Source organism: Somniosus microcephalus, chromosome 21 (assembly GCF_052327205.1).
Source record: "Somniosus microcephalus isolate GS21.2 chromosome 21, FLI_Smic_1.0, whole genome shotgun sequence".
Classification (NCBI taxonomy): Eukaryota; Metazoa; Chordata; class Chondrichthyes; order Squaliformes; family Somniosidae; genus Somniosus; species Somniosus microcephalus.
In genome coordinates, this window is record NC_141007.1 from 35,982,104 (window position 1) to 35,999,894 (window position 17,791).

At 42.9% G+C, this 17,791-nt stretch overlaps 1 protein-coding gene across 2 annotated transcripts in view; it reads right to left on the reverse strand.

Annotated features, from left to right (window-relative positions):
• Nucleotides 1–17,791, reverse strand: part of qtgal (queuosine-tRNA galactosyltransferase) — a 449,903-nt gene that overhangs the window by 49,391 nt on the left and 382,721 nt on the right. For both annotated transcript variants that reach the window (XR_015073069.1, XM_085963430.1), the window contains exon 9: nucleotides 5,347–5,482. Coding sequence is in view for 1 of the 2 variants with exons in the window: in XM_085963430.1 (XP_085819556.1) it covers nucleotides 5,347–5,482 (136 nt within the window). In the remaining variant the exon portion in view is untranslated. The remainder of the gene's footprint in view (nucleotides 1–5,346; nucleotides 5,483–17,791) is intronic.

Sequence of the window (17,791 nt, forward strand, 5' to 3'; positions counted from 1 at the left end):
GGGGGATTAAATACGTGGGGTTACGGGGATAGGGTGGGATATGTGTTGGTGTAGGGGTTACGGGGATCGGGTGGGATATGTGTCGGTGCAGGCTCGATGGGTCGAAATGGCCTCTATCTGCATTGTGGCGTTTCTGTGATTCTGTCTGTGATTCTGTAAGTTTATTTTTAGCCCTGTTAGAAACTGTAATTAATTTTTTCAAAAATTTAAATTATTGTTTAAAATAGTTATTTTATGTAATTTATAGTTATTTTAAAAATGTGATTAAAAAAAAATTTATTTGAAGTTTTAGTGATGTTTTGGGGCTGATTTGTATTTATAGATTTGACAGCACTTCCTGTCAAATTTATGAATGGGCATTCCCTGCTACCATTGGCTCTCCATGGCCCACGTGATCCCAGGGGATGCTTCGAACTAACTGCGCCCCTGGGATACGCAAGCACTGCACGCCGGCAGTTGGCGGAGGCCCAGAATCGGAATCCCACGCGGGCCCACAGCACAACAGTCGGCGCGCTAGGTAAGTGCAGGTCGGAGGCTTGCACCCGCGGGAAGCCACCGACCCGAATTTCTGGGCCATTGACAGTGATAATGAAGAAGTGGTGCAGCTAATCTAGCCTTCATGGCTGAAGGAGGGAGTCTAGTGGTGGGTGGTAAATCCTAAAGGTCGAGGGGAACATAAACAAATACATTTTAAAAGGGAAAAATATTTCATTTGCTTTTTAAATTTTTGTGGGAAGCAATGGCACAGCCATACCTCTATGCAGCTTATATTGTTGCAGACAAGTGTTTGTGTGTTAACATTTCCTTTCAGCCGAGATTCAACAGTTATCGTAAAATAAGACTATTCCTTTGTCTAATAGAGAATCATAATGACTGTAGACTATCAGGTGGTGAGAGTACAGCCAGGTCCTGGGATTCAGCCACAGGTCAGTGTTGGCTCATCCAAACTAGCCATATCTGAGAATATCATAACTAATGTGTTGAGAGTAAGACATTTTCATTAACGCTGGAATGTGCGGCATGCAATTAAAAGACATAGAACATTACAGAAGTTACACTGTGTGGAAAGATGCTAATGGTATGTCGGCGGAGAAACAGCACGTACGATATCTGCACTGGAATCTATTTGCCTGCCCTGACATCTGGTAGGATAGACTTTGTATAGATCAGGTAAGTACAGAAATTTAAATTCCTTGCTTTATATTTGGGCCATTAAAAGTACCAAATTATGGAATGGCTTAAATGCTGCAGATTTCAGACAGCATGGCTCTGCACAAAATCTAAGCTTTTACAAAAGTAACCAAATCGTTATCAGAATCAAAAATTGGGAAAGGGCCAGGTTAAACAGGCAGATCCTCAGTGGAAATTTCAAACGTCACCCGCCTTCTGCATTTCACATTAGGACCACTCAAAGCATGAATGATCCAAATTTGAAACCAAAGCTTTTTAAAAAATAACTGGTCATTGGGAGAGATTCCCTAAGGCACCAGGAAAAATAGACAGTTACCCTCGTCCTTTATGTATGACACAAGGATATAAGAAAGCACAAAACAAGAAAAAGTCATTCAGTCTGCCTTCCAAACACCATGTATAATCTGCTCTAACATGGATTCTATCCCAATTACAGGAAACTTTGGTTTATCCAGAGGTTAACTGTCCGGAATGCTCGAGCCACCGGCAAAATTCAGGAGTCGGTTCAGTAAGTTTTTTTTCTTTTTGTTGCTTTTTTTTCACTAGTCAGGCTCTGCAAGGTCTAGCTAAAGCTGTTGCTTAGCTACAGAGATGCTTGCAAGCTACGGCCGACTGTTTAGAAGCTGGTAAGCAACAGGGTTTGTTGCTAGATATGGAGCTCAAAAGCTTCCGTATGTTTTAACATTAGCGCTGGTTTGTCCGGCAGTTTTGGTGGGACGGCAACAGCTTGGTCTCGTCGGTGCCGGATATCACAAAGTTTCCTGTAGGTATTGGCCCGTAATTTGCAGCCCTTACGGGTGTGTATGAGGTGCGTACTCGCCTGTAAGGGCCGCGCAAGTTCCGGGTTTTCGCGCACGAAAACCCAGAACTTGCAATCTGTCAAGAATCTTCTTGACAGATCCAATGCATCCCCAGGAAAAGGGCATCCGCGGGTGGAGATCTGCCCAGTGAATGCCCGTGAAATTCTTACGCCTGGTAACTTTATGCAGGCGTAACTTTACCAGTGTAAGAGTTTTAAAAAAAGTAAGGTACAATAAAGTAAGGTTATTTAAAGTCCCTTTAAAACATTTAAATTTAATTTTCAAAAAATTTAACTTTTGTTTTAAATATTTAATTAAATGGCATTTTAATTAATTTTAAATATGTAATTTAAAAAAATTATTTGATGTGTACATGTATTTTTTGGGGTAGTCCCGTTCATGCCTATGGGGATGCTGTACATACGGAATCCCCATAAGCATGAATGGGGATTCCCTTCTTTCATTTGTTGGGCCAGCCCACGTGATCCATGGGGTGCTTGCGAACCGCCTGCACCTCTGGGATACGTGGACCTCTACTCGCGGGTACCCAAAGAGGCCCAGGAGCGCGAGTCTCTGTACCTCCCGGGCCACCAGGTACGCGGGCATTTTATTTGAATATCGGAGGCATTTCCCTGCGGGAAGCCTCTGACCGCAAATTCAGGGCCAAATATCTTGACAATAAATTCTGCAGCTACTGAATATCATCTTTACTTTACTTCCATTATTCCACAGAGAACATTTCCACGGTCCCAGCAATGCTGAAACCATTATGTCCCATTGAGTATTTCACCATTTCTGTCAATCCCTATGATCCTGAATCTCAATCTGAAGCAGATATTTAGTTCCATTGACCATATAATTTTGATAGTGCATTTTCACTAGAGATTCAGATGCTGGGGTAGGCCTGTGCTCATTATGTTCACTGACCAGTACAGGTCCACAACTCGGGATAAATCATGGTCCTGAGGAAGGAGGCTGAGAGGGCAATCCCACATATCAGATTCCCAGTGAATATAGGAGTCATAGCCCTGATTCTGCCTCCGGCTGCCTTTCAGTGTTAAAAACTTGAATGTATGAACTGTTAGCAATGTGGTGGTGCAATGCATTGATGCTTCAATGCACTATACCACGAAAAGGTAGGGCAGGGTATGGCCTATTAGAGACAAAGAAGGTGATATATGCTTAGAGGTACAGGGCAAGGCTAGAATACTCAATAAGTACTTTGTATCGGTGTTTACTAAGGAGGTGGATGCTGACAAAATATCGGTAGACGTGGAAAAGGTAGAAGCAATGGAAGGGGTGAAAATTGATAGACAGGATGTACTAGAAAGGCTGGGTATGCTTAGAGTGGACAAGTCACCTGGTCCAGATGGCTTGCATCCCAGGTTGCTAAGGGAATTGGGGGAGGAGATAGCGGAAGGGCTTGCCATAATTTTCCAATCTTCCCTAGATGCGGGGGAGGTGCTTGAGGATTGGAAAGTGGCAAATGTGACACCATTGTTCAAGAAAGGGTGTAAAGACAATTCTAGTAACTACAGTTTAACATCAGTGGTGGGTAAAGTTTTAGAAACAATAATCAAGAAAAATTCAGCCCATAGATTAGGAAGAAGGAGCAAAAACAGGGAAAAACATTTTGTGTTGTGTCAGTTTGGTTCATTGGTTGTACTTTCACTCTGAGTCAGATGGTCAGGGCTTTAAGTCCCACTATGGACTTTGGTGCATAAACTAGGCCAACATTTCAGTGAAGTACTGAGGGAGCGCTACAACTGGAGCTGCTAACTTGTTAATAAGATGGTAAATCGAAGCCCTGTCTGCCATTCCAAGGTGGATATAAAAGATCTCATGGTACTATTTGAAGAAGAGTAAGGAGTTCTCCTGGTGTCCAGGTCAACAATCATCCTCCAACCAACACCACCAAAAATTGGATGCCACATTTATCCATATAACAACAGTGACTGCAGTTCAGAAGTAATTCACTTGAGCGTTTTACGAGATCCTGAGGACGTGAAAGGTGCTGTATAAGTTATTTCTTTCTTTGTACATTTTGGCTCATGTTAGTTATTAGTAGCGGCCAGTTTTCATCTGACTAAAATTTAATAATTTTACATAGACAGTAAATCACATGAATTGAGAATTGTAAAAGACATGAACCTAATACATTTTCTGTAGATGTTTAATGGTACAACTTTTTGCAGATGTTTTAAATATGGAGCAGAACTCTTGCTTATAACACCTAACAATGAAACTGAAACATGGAGCTCTGTTCATTTTACAGCATTATTATCTTGTTACTCACTTTGCACAACCAGTTCTTTTTAAATTACCATTGATAAATCTAAAGAAGGTCATTTGTGTTTTGTGTTTTGAATTGGTTCTCTGCCGTTGGATATAAAATAAATAGGCCTCATTTTATACAGATTCAAAATGGCTCGGATTTTATTACTGAATCACTATGGCACTGCACGTTTCTTGCACTTCAGTACAACAACTTGCCTTATATAGAACTTATAACATAGAAAAACATCCCAAAGTGCTTCACAGAGGTGTGAGGAAAATGGATGCTGAACCAAAGAAGGAGAGATTAGTGCAACGTGCAAATTCACTTTTAGTTATCATGCACATTCTGCTGCCCTTGGACCCAAAGGTAGAGTTTCCACATTAGCGCCCGGATTTAATGGGAATGTACAGTGGGTTAAGTAACATTGGGGTCAAATTTGACTTTCGCTATTGAATGAAAGACTGGTGGTAGCGGATTGGCTCAAAGAATTCAATAAAAAGGCAACAACAACAATAACTTGCCTTTATTTAGTGCCTTTAACGTAGTAAAAGCATCCCAATGCGCTTCACAGGAACGTAATCAAACAAAACTTGACACCGAGCCAAAGATGGAGATATTAGGGAAGGTGACCAAAACCTTGGTCAAAACGGTAGGTTTTAAGCAGCGTCTTAGAAGAGGAGAAGTGGAATGCTGTAATATGGTCGCCTGCTCCGTTGCTGCTAGTTTTTCGCTCAATGGAGAAAATTTACCCCAGCATCTTTTAATATCACTCCTCCGCCCCAGCAGTGAAAATTGGCTTGGGGAGGAGTAAAAACTAATTTGTTGATACAGTATTAGCTCTACGCCAACAAAAAATGATATCTATTTTCACAAAAAAAATCAGATTAGAACTTTAAATGCTAATTTGCTGCATTCTTAATCACTTAGCAACAGGAGAAAACCATGTAGTTAAAAAAACACATTTGTTCCAACATTTCTCCATAAATCTGCAATAAGTGTGGCAGATCTGAGTAAAATATTAGATAAATTATTTCAGTATTGTTGACCTTTAATAATTTAATCTTTGTTTAAACATACCTTTTTCTGATTGGTTGCTGACAAAGATCTGTACAACTTCCTACCCTGTTTCCCAGCATTCCAGATTGTAAATGAAGACCAACGATTTAGAACTCGCTCCTCCAGGAACCTCACACGATTCTTCCAAATAGTCTCCCTAATGAGATGAAGCAGGCATGAATCACATCTCTGTGTACGTGTTAGAAGTCATGATAATCTCCAGTGTTTGACTCTGCAAGGCAGCACATCATGAGACATGTTGATTATACATTACTGTATCAGAGGCCTTTATACTCTGTTCACATCATCGGACACGAGCGCATGGAGTTTATTTAAATTTGGGTGTACTATAGGAATACTTTTTAACTCTGGTATTGATTCATATTCCAACAGAAACTCCACCAAAATAAATTATCAGCCTCTTTTTATTTATTATCATATAAATAGTAGAATAAAGTTCCAAAAAAATGAAATAGTATAGAAAGGAATTGGGTGACAGACATGATGCATACTCATAGACCTTAGTCAGCACCTGGGACCAATCTAGATCTTCTTGGCTCCAAACACTCGAGGAGATAAATATTTTTTAACATACACACAGTCATTTATTCAACTCTACTTTCTAAAAATGTTATTTTTGGTGCCCTTCACCAGTCAGGTGGATCAGAGTTCTGTGACTACTGGTTTACGTGTTCTCTTTAATATCGCAACATGGGCCAAAGGCAGACTGATTTTGTAGCAGTGCTCAATGGGTCTCTTTGTACTCGGCTCATAAACCAGGAATGTTTTGATTTATAAATCAGTTCCGAGGGATTGGGTACCAGGAACCAGTGCTGTGAAAAAGAACCTTGATCTGTGCTTCTGTACATTTTTGTGCCTCTCTTTTTTTATATAACTCTATTTCTGCACTGCTTGAAATTACTTTGAAACCATGATTTTGTTTCTATTGAGGGTCTGCCTTCTATTCATTGCATTAGGACTTCATGGACCATCGTTTTTAGGCAATCCAAAGAGTTCTGTTCAGACGAGGTTTAGAGGATTTGCATTATTCTGGACTACCCAGATCTACAGTTGTGAACTACATTTAAGGCATTTGCAGATTTTCACAATGACCCATCATTGCAGTGAAACGGTTGTGGTCAAACCAGCTTTCCGAACTATCTATGACTTAGTATATGTACAGTGAAACTACATGTGCAGCCAGTGTAATTCCTACAGTTATTGTAAGACAGTAATAACGCCTTAGATGACAGGACTACAAAATATTTTATGCTGTTTATACTTGAGGTTCTTGCTAGAATGAAGCATGGATCAAGAGTACAATGGTGTAAATTTAAGAGGGTAAACACTCATGAACTGTGAATGGTGATCTCACACCAGCATGTAAAATGATCCATACATAAATCGATTCCATGCCAGCATTGGTTTATAGGCAGTCTATGTAAATACAATGTTTACTCCAAGCATGCTCCTTCATCAAGGCATTGTTGCTGTTTGATTGGAAAGAAATACAATGAAAGTAAAAGAAAGAACTTGCATTTACATATCAACTCATCAGGCCTCTCAGGACATTCCAAAAAGCCTCACATTACTTTGGAGTGCAGTCACTCTTGTTATACTGTATAGGTAAATGCGGAAGGCATTGTGCACACAGGAGGTTCCTATAAACAGCAATAAGATGTACAATCAGTTAATCTGCCTTTTCTTCATGGTGTTGGTTGAGTGAAGAATGTTGACCATGACACAGCAAGATATTCGTGCTCTACTACATACAGTATTGTGCTGTGGGAGCCTGTAGCATCAACTTGATCAGGCAAATGGGGCCTTGGCTTAACGCCTCATCTGAAGGATTGTGCCTCCAACAATGCAGTACTCTCTCACTACTGCGCTGAAGCCTTATTGCTTCTCAACGTAAAGTACTGTTTTTGCTGCGCTAGCATCATCATCCGAACTGTAACTCAGTAGAGTTGAGCTTTGAGCATCTGTGTAATTGGGAAAACGTCTAAAGTCCCACCAAAAACAACAAGATCAGCAACGGAAACAGAAGTCACTGTATCACAGTATGGTATGGCAGCTGTAGCTCCTATGACCGGAAAGCCCTGCAGCGGGTAGTCAAAACTGCCCAACGCATTACCGGCACCCGGCTACCGACCATAGAGAACATCTACCAGAAACGCTGTTTACGGAGGTCACTGACCATCATCAAAGACCCTACCCACCCCAGCCACAGTCTGTTCGCCCCCCTGCCATCTGGGAGACGCTACAGATGCATTCGCACCCGAACAACCAGATTTAGGAACAGCTTCTTTCCCAGGGCTGTCATCCTACTGAACTCCACAAATAAACTCTAAAGCCTGCACACCTGCCAATGCACTTTATTATGTTTATGTTAATGTATTACAAGCCAAATGAATGTTGAATGTTTAAATGTCTTAATCTAAATGTACATTCTCGGGAGCCGCAAGCCTACATTTCGTTGTACTGCACTTGTGCACTAACAATGACAATAAAGTTGAATATTATTATTATTAAAATTAATAAAAACATAAAGAAAAACCCGGGTAAAGGGACAAAGCTCACAGAGCTGGACATCACTCAGGCTGAAAAGAGTAGGAGAGAAGATCAGATAAATCAATAAATAGCGGTTAGGTGACACAAACTTGAGTTTTAAAAGCCTGTAGCTTGTTGGAGGAAGGGAAGACTGAGAGAAGGTAAGGAGTTCTGCAGTTTTGAGTTTGGGGAAAGAAAGAGTTTGTGTAGGAAACTGTGCAATGCACCTCGATGTCAACACAGTGAGGCTGCAGGGTGTAGGAATGAAATATGTAATGTAAAATAATAAACCTTAATATAAATGTGGGCAACAATGCACTAAATTAACCCCACCAAAGAATGTTTATAGTATAACTATTCGATCTTACTGTTTAGTTAGCGTGTCAGGATAACAAATTAGCTTTTCAGAATTGCAGACGCTCTTTGATTATATAAATAGAACACACAACCTCTCCATTGCAAATTAGTCTATTGCTCCTGCCTATCTGTGACAAAGCAATTGGCTGTAATCAGAAGTTTCCTGACTGCGGATGTCTTCGGGCAACAGTATCAAGTTTTGCAGGTGAAGCTAATTAGTTCCAGACACTGAACTGGTCAATTTCTGGTCAGTTTCATAAATTCCCATTTTGATTCTAACCAGGCGGACCACGTCTACCGAACTAGTAAAGTCGTATCCAGATGCCTTGTTGCGGTAAATGCGATACCTTTTATTTCACTAATGGACAACAATTTTCTTTCAGGACAAAAACATGAAACAATTCATCATCTAATAGCTAAATATAAAAAAATGTTCTTGTTTACTGCCATGTTATTTGCCATTTAGAAGGCCACTGCCTATTAAAAGGCCACTTAAACTTAAATTGTGACATTATTAGTAGTGCAAATAGTGATAATATTTGGAGAAAAACAGTGGCATTGATTGCAAATATAATGGAGTATTTCTTATACTGAACACATATGCAGAAGTTACATATTTTTCACAAAAAACAGTGAACGCCATTGGAAATATGTGAGGCTTGACAGGTCTGAATGATTTACGCTAAAAATGATACAGACCTAGAACTTATCCCTACAGTTTCTGCCATTGTTAAAGTTTACAATTGCTAAGGGAAATCTGTGTTGTTGAAGTACGAACATTTAATTTTAGTTTTATTTAAATCAGCAGTATGAATTAAATGGTGAAACTGTGTTTTTAATCAGCACCTCGTGTAATTTTGGGCTTCCATATTTTAAATTGGAAATTATTAAGAACAAATAATTGAAAAGTGGGGCTGACTTTAACCCCCAGCGGGTTTTCAGGCGAGCTGGGGGCAAGGGTGAATGCAAAACACACTCACAGGCCTAGGTTTGAGGCCCGGACTATTGTAACTAACAGACCTTGGCTCCATGCCACCGATCAGCTGCCCGCCTGTCACAAGTGAAAAGCAGCAGCTAGCCAGCGGGTAGAAGTGAAAGTTCGGGCAGCTGGAGGCCGCTGGCCGGCACTAAAGAAAGGCTCGCCGGCAAGCACGTAAGTCGCGGGGAGAGGGTTTCGGGATGGGCTAGGGGGGGACGGGGTGGGGGGAGAGGAGTCCGGGGCAAGGGAAGCCGCAGTTTTCCTTGTGGGGCCCCGATGAGTACGCCTGCTCCTCCTGGTCCTACAAAGGAAAATATTTCACTTACCTTGGAGGGCCGCGTCATCCTTCTGGACAGCTGATGATCTGCCTTCACTTGCTGGGGAAACCGTGGCGGCTTCTCTGCTAAGGCCTGGATTAAAATGCATTTGGGGACCCATTGACGTAATAGGACCCCAATTGGCATTCATTCATGGGGTTCACCTCTGCTTCCAGCAGGCACCTCGGCCTACTCACTGCGGTGAGCAGTTAAAAGTGTCAGCTGTGGCTCAGTTGGTAGCACACTCGCCTCTGAGTCAGAAGGTTGTGGGTTCAAAGTCCACTACAGTACTGAGGGAGTGCTGCACTGTCGGAGGGGCCGTCTTTCGGATGGGGCGTTAAACCAAGGCTCCGTCTGCTCTCTCAGGTGGATGTAAAAGATCCCACAGCACTATTTCGAAGAAGAGCAGGGGAGTTATCCTCGGTGTCCTGGCCAATATTTATCCTTCAACCAACATAACAAAAACAGATTATCTGGTCATAATCACATTGCTGTTTGTGGGAGCTTGCTGTGTGCAAATTGTGCATTTCCCACATTACAACAGTGACTCCGCTTCAAAAAGTACTTCATTAGCTGTAAAGCGCTTTGAGACGTCCGGTGGTCATGAAAGGTGCTACATAAATGCAAGTCTTTCTTTTTTCTTTTAAAATGATGGCCAACGAGATTCTAGTGGGAATGGGGCAGTAAGGCAGAACGTTCCACTTTAAAGGCCCCCTCCCACCCTGGTGTTCCCGCCGGGGCGGGGATTAAAATCGACCCCAACGTGTAAGTTTTATTGCACCGAACAAGGTGAAGGGTTTGTGCAACCAAACATAAACTGGGAAGCTGCTATGTTTAAAAATGATTTGAGCTGAATTTCTTCTTCTTCTCTGGCAGTCCCTCGGAACTGAGGATGACTTGCTTCCACACTAAAAATGAGTTCTCAGGTGACTGATGAGTCCAATGCGGGACCTACAGTCTCTGTCACAGGTGGGGCAGACGGTGGTTGAAGGGTCAGGTGGGTGGGGTGCTTGGGTTGACGTGCGCTCCTTGCGCTTGGCTTCCGCTTGCTCCCAGCGAAGAGACTTGAGGTGTTCGGCGCCTTCCCGGATGCTTCTCCTCCACTTTGTGTGGTCTTGGGCCAGGGATTCCTAGGTGTCAGTGTGGATGTTGCACTTTTTCAAGGAGGCTTTGAATTTCATAGAAATCATAGAAACCCCACAGTGCAGATAGAGGCCATTTCGGCCCATCGAGCCTGCACCGACACATATTCCACCCGATCCCCGTAACCCCACGTATTTAATCCCCCTAACACTAAGGGTCAATTTTTATCATAGCCAATCAACCTAACCCACACATCTTTGGACTGTGGGAGGAAACCGGAGCACCCGGAGGAAACCCACGCAAACACGGGGAGAATGTGCAAACTCCACACAGACAGTCGCCCGAGGCCGGATTCGAACCCGGGTCCCTGGCGCTGTGAGGCAACAGTGCTAACCACTATGCCACCGTGCTGCCATTATAATAACTTATGGAATCAGAGAATCTTACAGCACAGGAGGAGGCCATTCGGCCCATCGTGCCTGTGCCATCTTGGATTGGAAGCCACAGAATCCTGCAAATAAACATGGCAATTCAATGATATCTCACAAAACTAAAACATGTGTTTCACTGATACCCAACGTAGGGTTAAAAACCTGGCACTACCTGATGATCTGCAACAGTTTGTGTAACATTGGGAGGTTTTTACCAGTTTGGCCTGGAAGGCATTTTGGTTTAATTTAGATTCAGCTCACAAAGGGTTAATTTCCAGGGAAAACAAGCTCTCTGGGATATTGATTTAGCGCAAATTAGTTGGAATACCAACCGAATCAGCCATCAAAGGTGTGTGTATTCTCACACGTCACAGCGAATGTGAGACAATGGAGGCCATTGAGAACCATCTAAAGCTGTTTTTACCTTTAATTCTAGAATGGTTTTCATTCAATATGCCCAATGGGTGAAGGTTAGCTAAACAGGCAATGTAGTTGCCCTAGCACCCATGCCAAGGGAGAGATGTCTCATTCAAGGTGGTAGCTCTGATTGGCAGCTTGGTATGCTGAGAGAGAAGTCAGAGGTCAGAAGTCCATCTCCCTCTGGACAAGCAAGTCATAGGCAGTTTGAGTCTGGAACAGTGAGAGAGGTAGAGAGGTCTGGCTTTCTCTCCAGCCAGTTTTGGAACAGTTTGTAACACTAGGTTTTACCTGGTGACTTCAAATTAACAATCACTTACCTTGAAGGGCCTCTTCGTCCAACTCCCTGATGGCTCATTCTAAAGGTACCACATGAAACAGATCTGAGTCATAAGGTTGTGGGTTCAAGTCCCACTCCAGGAACTTGAGCACAAAAATCTAGGCTGACACTCCAGCACAGGGAGTGCTGCACTGTCAGAGGTGCTGTCTTTCGGATGAAATGTTAAACCAAGGCCCCGTCAGCTCTCTCAGGTGGATGTAAAAGATCCCATGGCACTATTTTGAAGAAGATCAGGGGCGTTATCCCTGGTGTCCTGGCCAATATTTATCCCTGAATCAACATCACAAAAACAGATTATCTGGTCATTATCACGTTGCTGTTTGTGGGACCTTGCTGTGCGCAAATTGGCTGCTGCGTTTCCTACATTACAACAGTAACTACACTTCAAAAAGTACTTAATTGGCTGTAAAGCGCTTTGGGACGTCCGGTGGTCGTGAAAGGTGCTACATAAATGCAAGTCTTTCTTTTCTTTAATCAGGGGATTCCAGTTTTGCCTTTGGCCTATGCTGATTGAACTAGGGTGGCAAAAGGGGGAAGGGGAGGTACTAAAATTGGCTTCATGCGTCCCTGGGTGTAGGAGAAAATGAGCCATGATACCTGTAACATTTGCATATTGAATTATCATTGGCCCGCAGGCATCTGTAAGGAATACCTATTATAGTCACATGTGATCACATGCTGAGTTGTCATTGGCCTGCAGGCATCTGTAAGGAATACCTATTATATTCACATGTGATCACATGCTGAGTTGTCATTGGCCTGCAGGCATCTGTAAGGACTACTAGTGTCTGGAAGACCCAGTCTAGGGGTCCTAATGCCAGACTTCCCCCACTGATGCTGCTATGAGTAAGATCAGACCTAATCTTCTATTCTATCTATATATATATATTTATCTATATATATAAACGGATACTTCTTTCTGTCTGTCTGTCTATCTGTCTGTCCTTCTGTCTGTCTGTCCTCACGTGTGCGTCTGTCCAGCTATGCGCTCGAAAGTTATAGAGTGTACCTACGCGCGCGTTACCTCCGAAGAAAGCTTACGCTTCCGGGACGCTCGTAAGCGTATTTACTTTTCGGTCGGACGAAAATTGTTCGCGCCTTATGCAAAAAACCTTCAAAATTAAACTCATTATCTGCTACTTAGCATTGATTGACTGACGTCGAGGTTCGACCAATCCTGTGCCGTCACGATTGACCAATCCTACAGTACAGTCCCCTGATGGTTGGCCAATCGGTGTGTGTGTGTGTGGGCGGGACTAATCGTTTTCATCTCAGGGATCTGGCAGCCATTGTTTCACTGCCATTACTTCAGCTTCCAGCTCAAACTACTTTGATCATCCAGCTTTGAAAAAGTTAGTATCTCTTTTAAAAATAACATAAACGTTTTATAAGTACTTTCACTTTCATCTTTCAAGGCATTAAAAGGTAGAAATGTTGCCCGGCAGCAGATTCACAAAGGGACACAGACAGGGCCCAAAAGCCTGGGACTCGATTTAAAATGTTGCCTGGCACCAGATTCACAGAGGGACACAGTGAGGCCCCAAAGCCTGGCACTCAATTTAAACCGCCCGGCCCAAAACAGCACTGGCAAAGCCGGGCTTCCCCCAGCTTTTATTTATATATATATAAACCGGTACATCTCTCTGTCTGTCTCTCTGTCCGGCTATACAATCAGAAGTTATAGAGCGTACCTACACGTATGTTATATCGAAAGAAAGCTTGTCATTAGGGGACTCTCGTAGGCGTATTTACTTTTTCGTCAGACAAAAATTGTTTGGACAGTATACAAAAAACGTTCAAAAATCCTCAAAAATCCACTCATTAGCGGTTGACCAATCCTACCTTTCATTAGCGTTGAGTGACGTGCTGCTTGACCAATCCTACAGTTCACTCACCTGATGGTTGACCAATCAGTGCATCACGGGCGGGTCCTAATCCTCCAGTCTCCCTAAACTTCGCCGCCATTTTTTCCATCCCCACAGGGACAGGAGCAGCAAAAGAAACCCCCACATTGCGGCTCCCGATCCCGCTCCTGCCCCGCCGGAGCGGCAGGTAAGTTGGGCTCACTCGGGCCGTGCCTCGCAACCACTTGGCCCGACACACACAGCGGTCGGGGGAGCGGCAGCGGCCGGCCGTCAGCCTCGCGATCCGCGGGGGAGCTCAGCTCGGGTCCGTCTCGGCCCGACAGCCCGGCCGCGCCTCAAGCACTAGGCCCCGCACGGCCGCTATCACAACGGCACCGGGCCTCAGGCGCTAGGCAGGGAGAGGGGAGGGAGGGAGAGGACAGCACAGGGAGAGGGGAAGAGGGAGAGAGAGGGGAGACAGACAGGGGCAGGGAGACCGCGCGGCCCAAAATTGCCCTGGCAACGCCGGGCACCCCCAGCTAGTGCTTAATAAAAGAGTTAAACTTTAATACTCTGTTGTCCTGCAAGTTATTATTTTTGTACAAAGTGTGCAAAACAAGACAATACCCACTGCTGCAAAAATGCGCGTATGTGGATAATGGATGAGGACAGGGTTGGGCTTGGCTATGATGTGCCCCAGGGTTAAACAGCTCGACTAAACTCACTGCGTAGTCTCAACTAAAGAATGGCCATTCGGGTGAGACTTTGGAATGCTGGTGGCATTCACAGCAATATTTTCATTTTTAGCATGAATCAATGCCTTCAGCCACAGAAAACTGAGAAAAGAACATATGAGAGAAGCCATGGATTTCTGGTGGGGGCGAGGCAGGAAGGAAGGGAAGGCGAATGCAGGCCAGTCCAAGCAGCTGAATGGAAAATGATATGGAGGAAACATCTTTTATAAACTCCCAGCAGGTAGAAAAATATAAAAGTGTGCCTGGTTATAACTGTACTGACCAAAAGGTAGATATAAGTTAACTGTCACAGGGAGAAATGTTGCAATACTATACAATGATAAATTTACTATAATTCTTCTAATTAGGTTGGAGTAATGCCAGGCTAATGGTAATGAGGTGGCACACCAGAAGGAGACAAGTGACAACTACTGGCTGTAAGTGGTGTAATAGCTTAAAAGAAGTGAGGCCTGACAACTAGTTCCTTTGACCTTCATCTACATTTGCCCTGCGTTTAAATTAAGATCCTTCACACTGCGTCCGACACTGACTCATTCTTTTGCAGAGCATTAAAGCTGTGAAATTCCTTACCTCCCTCAGGCTTCCCTTTACCTCTACAATCTTCATGTCTTTGAAATCCAAGCTTGGCGTCACCTAATCACTAATTCCCGGTTTAATTTTTCCTCTCGTGTTACTCTTTTCAAGTGTGGTGGTGAGCTGGATGGTGAACCTTGCATCTTGTTTTCTCAATTTTAACAAAAAAAAAGTCCTAAGACATGCCTTTTAAACAGAATGTAGTGTAAACAAAAGGATTAATTAGAGAATTTATAAATTGTTAGTAGTTTTATCCAAGATGGCCATTGTAAAAAGGGAGACTGCATTTGTAGCTTTAAGGGTTAAAATGGGACACCAGATCCAAATTGAAAAGAGAAACTTTGGCATGTTTTTAGAATCATGAATGATTGCCCTTCTGTGCAGGAGGTGGAAGTTAAAAGGAAAGTGATGTGATGCAAAGTCTGGCAGCTCGCGAGCCAACTTCCTGCTCCTTCCATCACTCAGGAGGACCGTTGGAAAATCTCAGCAGAAAGTACTGATTCCTGTTGTCTTAGAATGGAACTAGGTCAGTCGCATTCCATTCCTCTTTGGAAATTAAAACAGCTTCGTCTACATTTTAATAGGACTGCGACCCGCTTCACCTCTTGCGCATAAAATATTATGGCGGGCAGCAGGCTATCCCATCAACAGAGTTTAAGTGATCTGGACTTGCTTCAGATTTTCATAAGTGCTTGGCTTAGAATGATCCTAGATCTGAACCACTCAGATTGGTGTCAAGAGTCAATAGCCCAAATGACAACTTGTCTCAGATCCAATTTTTTGATGTCATCAGATTGGATTTGTAGAACTATGAAGTCTGCTTTTCTGTTCCATGCAATCCTGACTGCAATCTTCCCACTGGCATTAATCAGCAGTAGTGCTATATTAGTAATTTCCTGATTTAAAAAAAATCCCTACACCTGAAATCAGGTTAAAACCAACAGATTTCCAACTTTTCCAAGGAATTACAATACAGAAGGCAGCTACCACCAAAGTCTAGGAAAGAGGCAGGTCAGCAGCACTGTTTTGGTCAGTGCTAGAAGGGCTGAGATGACCTACTCTCTACCAGGATACTTAAGTTCAGCTCCTGGATCCATGCAGCATGATCAAAGCCAGGAGTCTCGTCCTTAGTAAGCCAGCATTCCAACTGCCTTAGGAGGCAGACCTGCAATATAAACGAGGTCCCATATGCAGCCTGAAGCATAAAGGCACAAATCTCCCTTCAGATTTAGAGAGAGTCAATTCTGACACATTGAGGTCTATTTTTACTTGTGGCCGATGGACTGGTGGAACGAGCTGGTAGGAGGCGTTGGGGCACTGTGATGAAACCTCCAAGAATATGGCCAACTAGAGTTGGCAACTCTACATGGACTTGAAAAATCTACCATGAATGTCATGTGACACTGTGACTTCAAGATTAAAGGCTACATTTAAACTTTAATAATATGCTCTGAAATTTGGTCTGGGATAGTGCAATAATGCCACAGCTCTAAAGAAAGAACGTGCACCTATATAGTGCCTTTCAAATCCACGAGACATCACAAAGCGCTTCACGGCCAATGAATTACTTTTGAAGTGTAGTCATACTCCATGCTGTATCGCCCTCTGTATAACCCAGCTGGGCCATAGAGAGTCACTCGCACAATCAGGGATCTGTTATAAACCAAACTGTTACAATTTATCACTGACTTTAACGTCCTTTTATTTTCAGTCTACATGCGTTGAATTCTTTTGAATATTTAGTTTAAATAGTGAGTACTGAGGACATGACATGGGAGTTATGTTGAGGATGTTCAGCTGGACAGCATGAGATACAGTTGCAATGAGAAGCTTTACTGGTGAATCATCTGGGATCAACGGCTGCAACTACTGATATTGAGTGAAGCTTCCTCACACTGCTTTAATCATACAATGCAGAGTCCTGCCAATAATCCTATAAGGTCCTCTCTCCAATCTCCAGTGTAAGTGGATTAATCAAATGTGTTTCAAGTCCTTAAAATCTCAGGAAGACAATTCAATAAATCCCCAGTAAGTATGGTGACTTGCTTTGGGATAGGACACAACAATTTATTAAATAGTGAGTCACCTCATTGTGCATCCACCCTCCAGCTGCGATTACAGGAACTCTCGTCAACTCACCCACAGAAACTCGGAATAGACTGAGTGATACTATTGATGATTAACAACGTTGGGACACTCAGCCAAATCTCTATTATGCAAACAAGATTAAAATGGAACCCAAAAGCTAAATATGGCGTGCCATTAGGTTAAGTCATGATTTGGCGAATTTTAATTTAATTTCCCAAAGAAAACTTGGAAAATAACTGATGCCAATTCCTTTAATTTCTGAGATAAGGCAGTTAATGAGCTGCTGTACTTGTAGAGCTAGCAGTCAACTACATGCACATCGCCATGGCGACAGAATCAACAAGGCGGCTGTGGCCAGGACCACATTCTGTGGTCAGATTAAGCCTGCAATCCTATTCACGCACATGTAGTTAACTGACAGCTCCAAAGGTAAATAGGTTTTCCATCACAAAATCATAGTAATGAGAGGAAGTGGAATCTGATTCTGTTTTATTAAGAGTTCTTTTGAGGAAATGATTTAGAATGAGATAGAACTGGGAATGGCTGCAATTTTATCAGTTCAAAAGAGTTTGAAGAGCAATCAGTGCAAAGGGAAACAGAATCCAGTAACAAACCGTGGATGAATAAAGCCATAAGGGAAAAATTGAGGCGTACATTAAGTACATGGACAGCAGGGGAAACTCAAAGAGGATAAAACCCCTGGTCCTGATGGATTATAGCCGCGCATTTTAA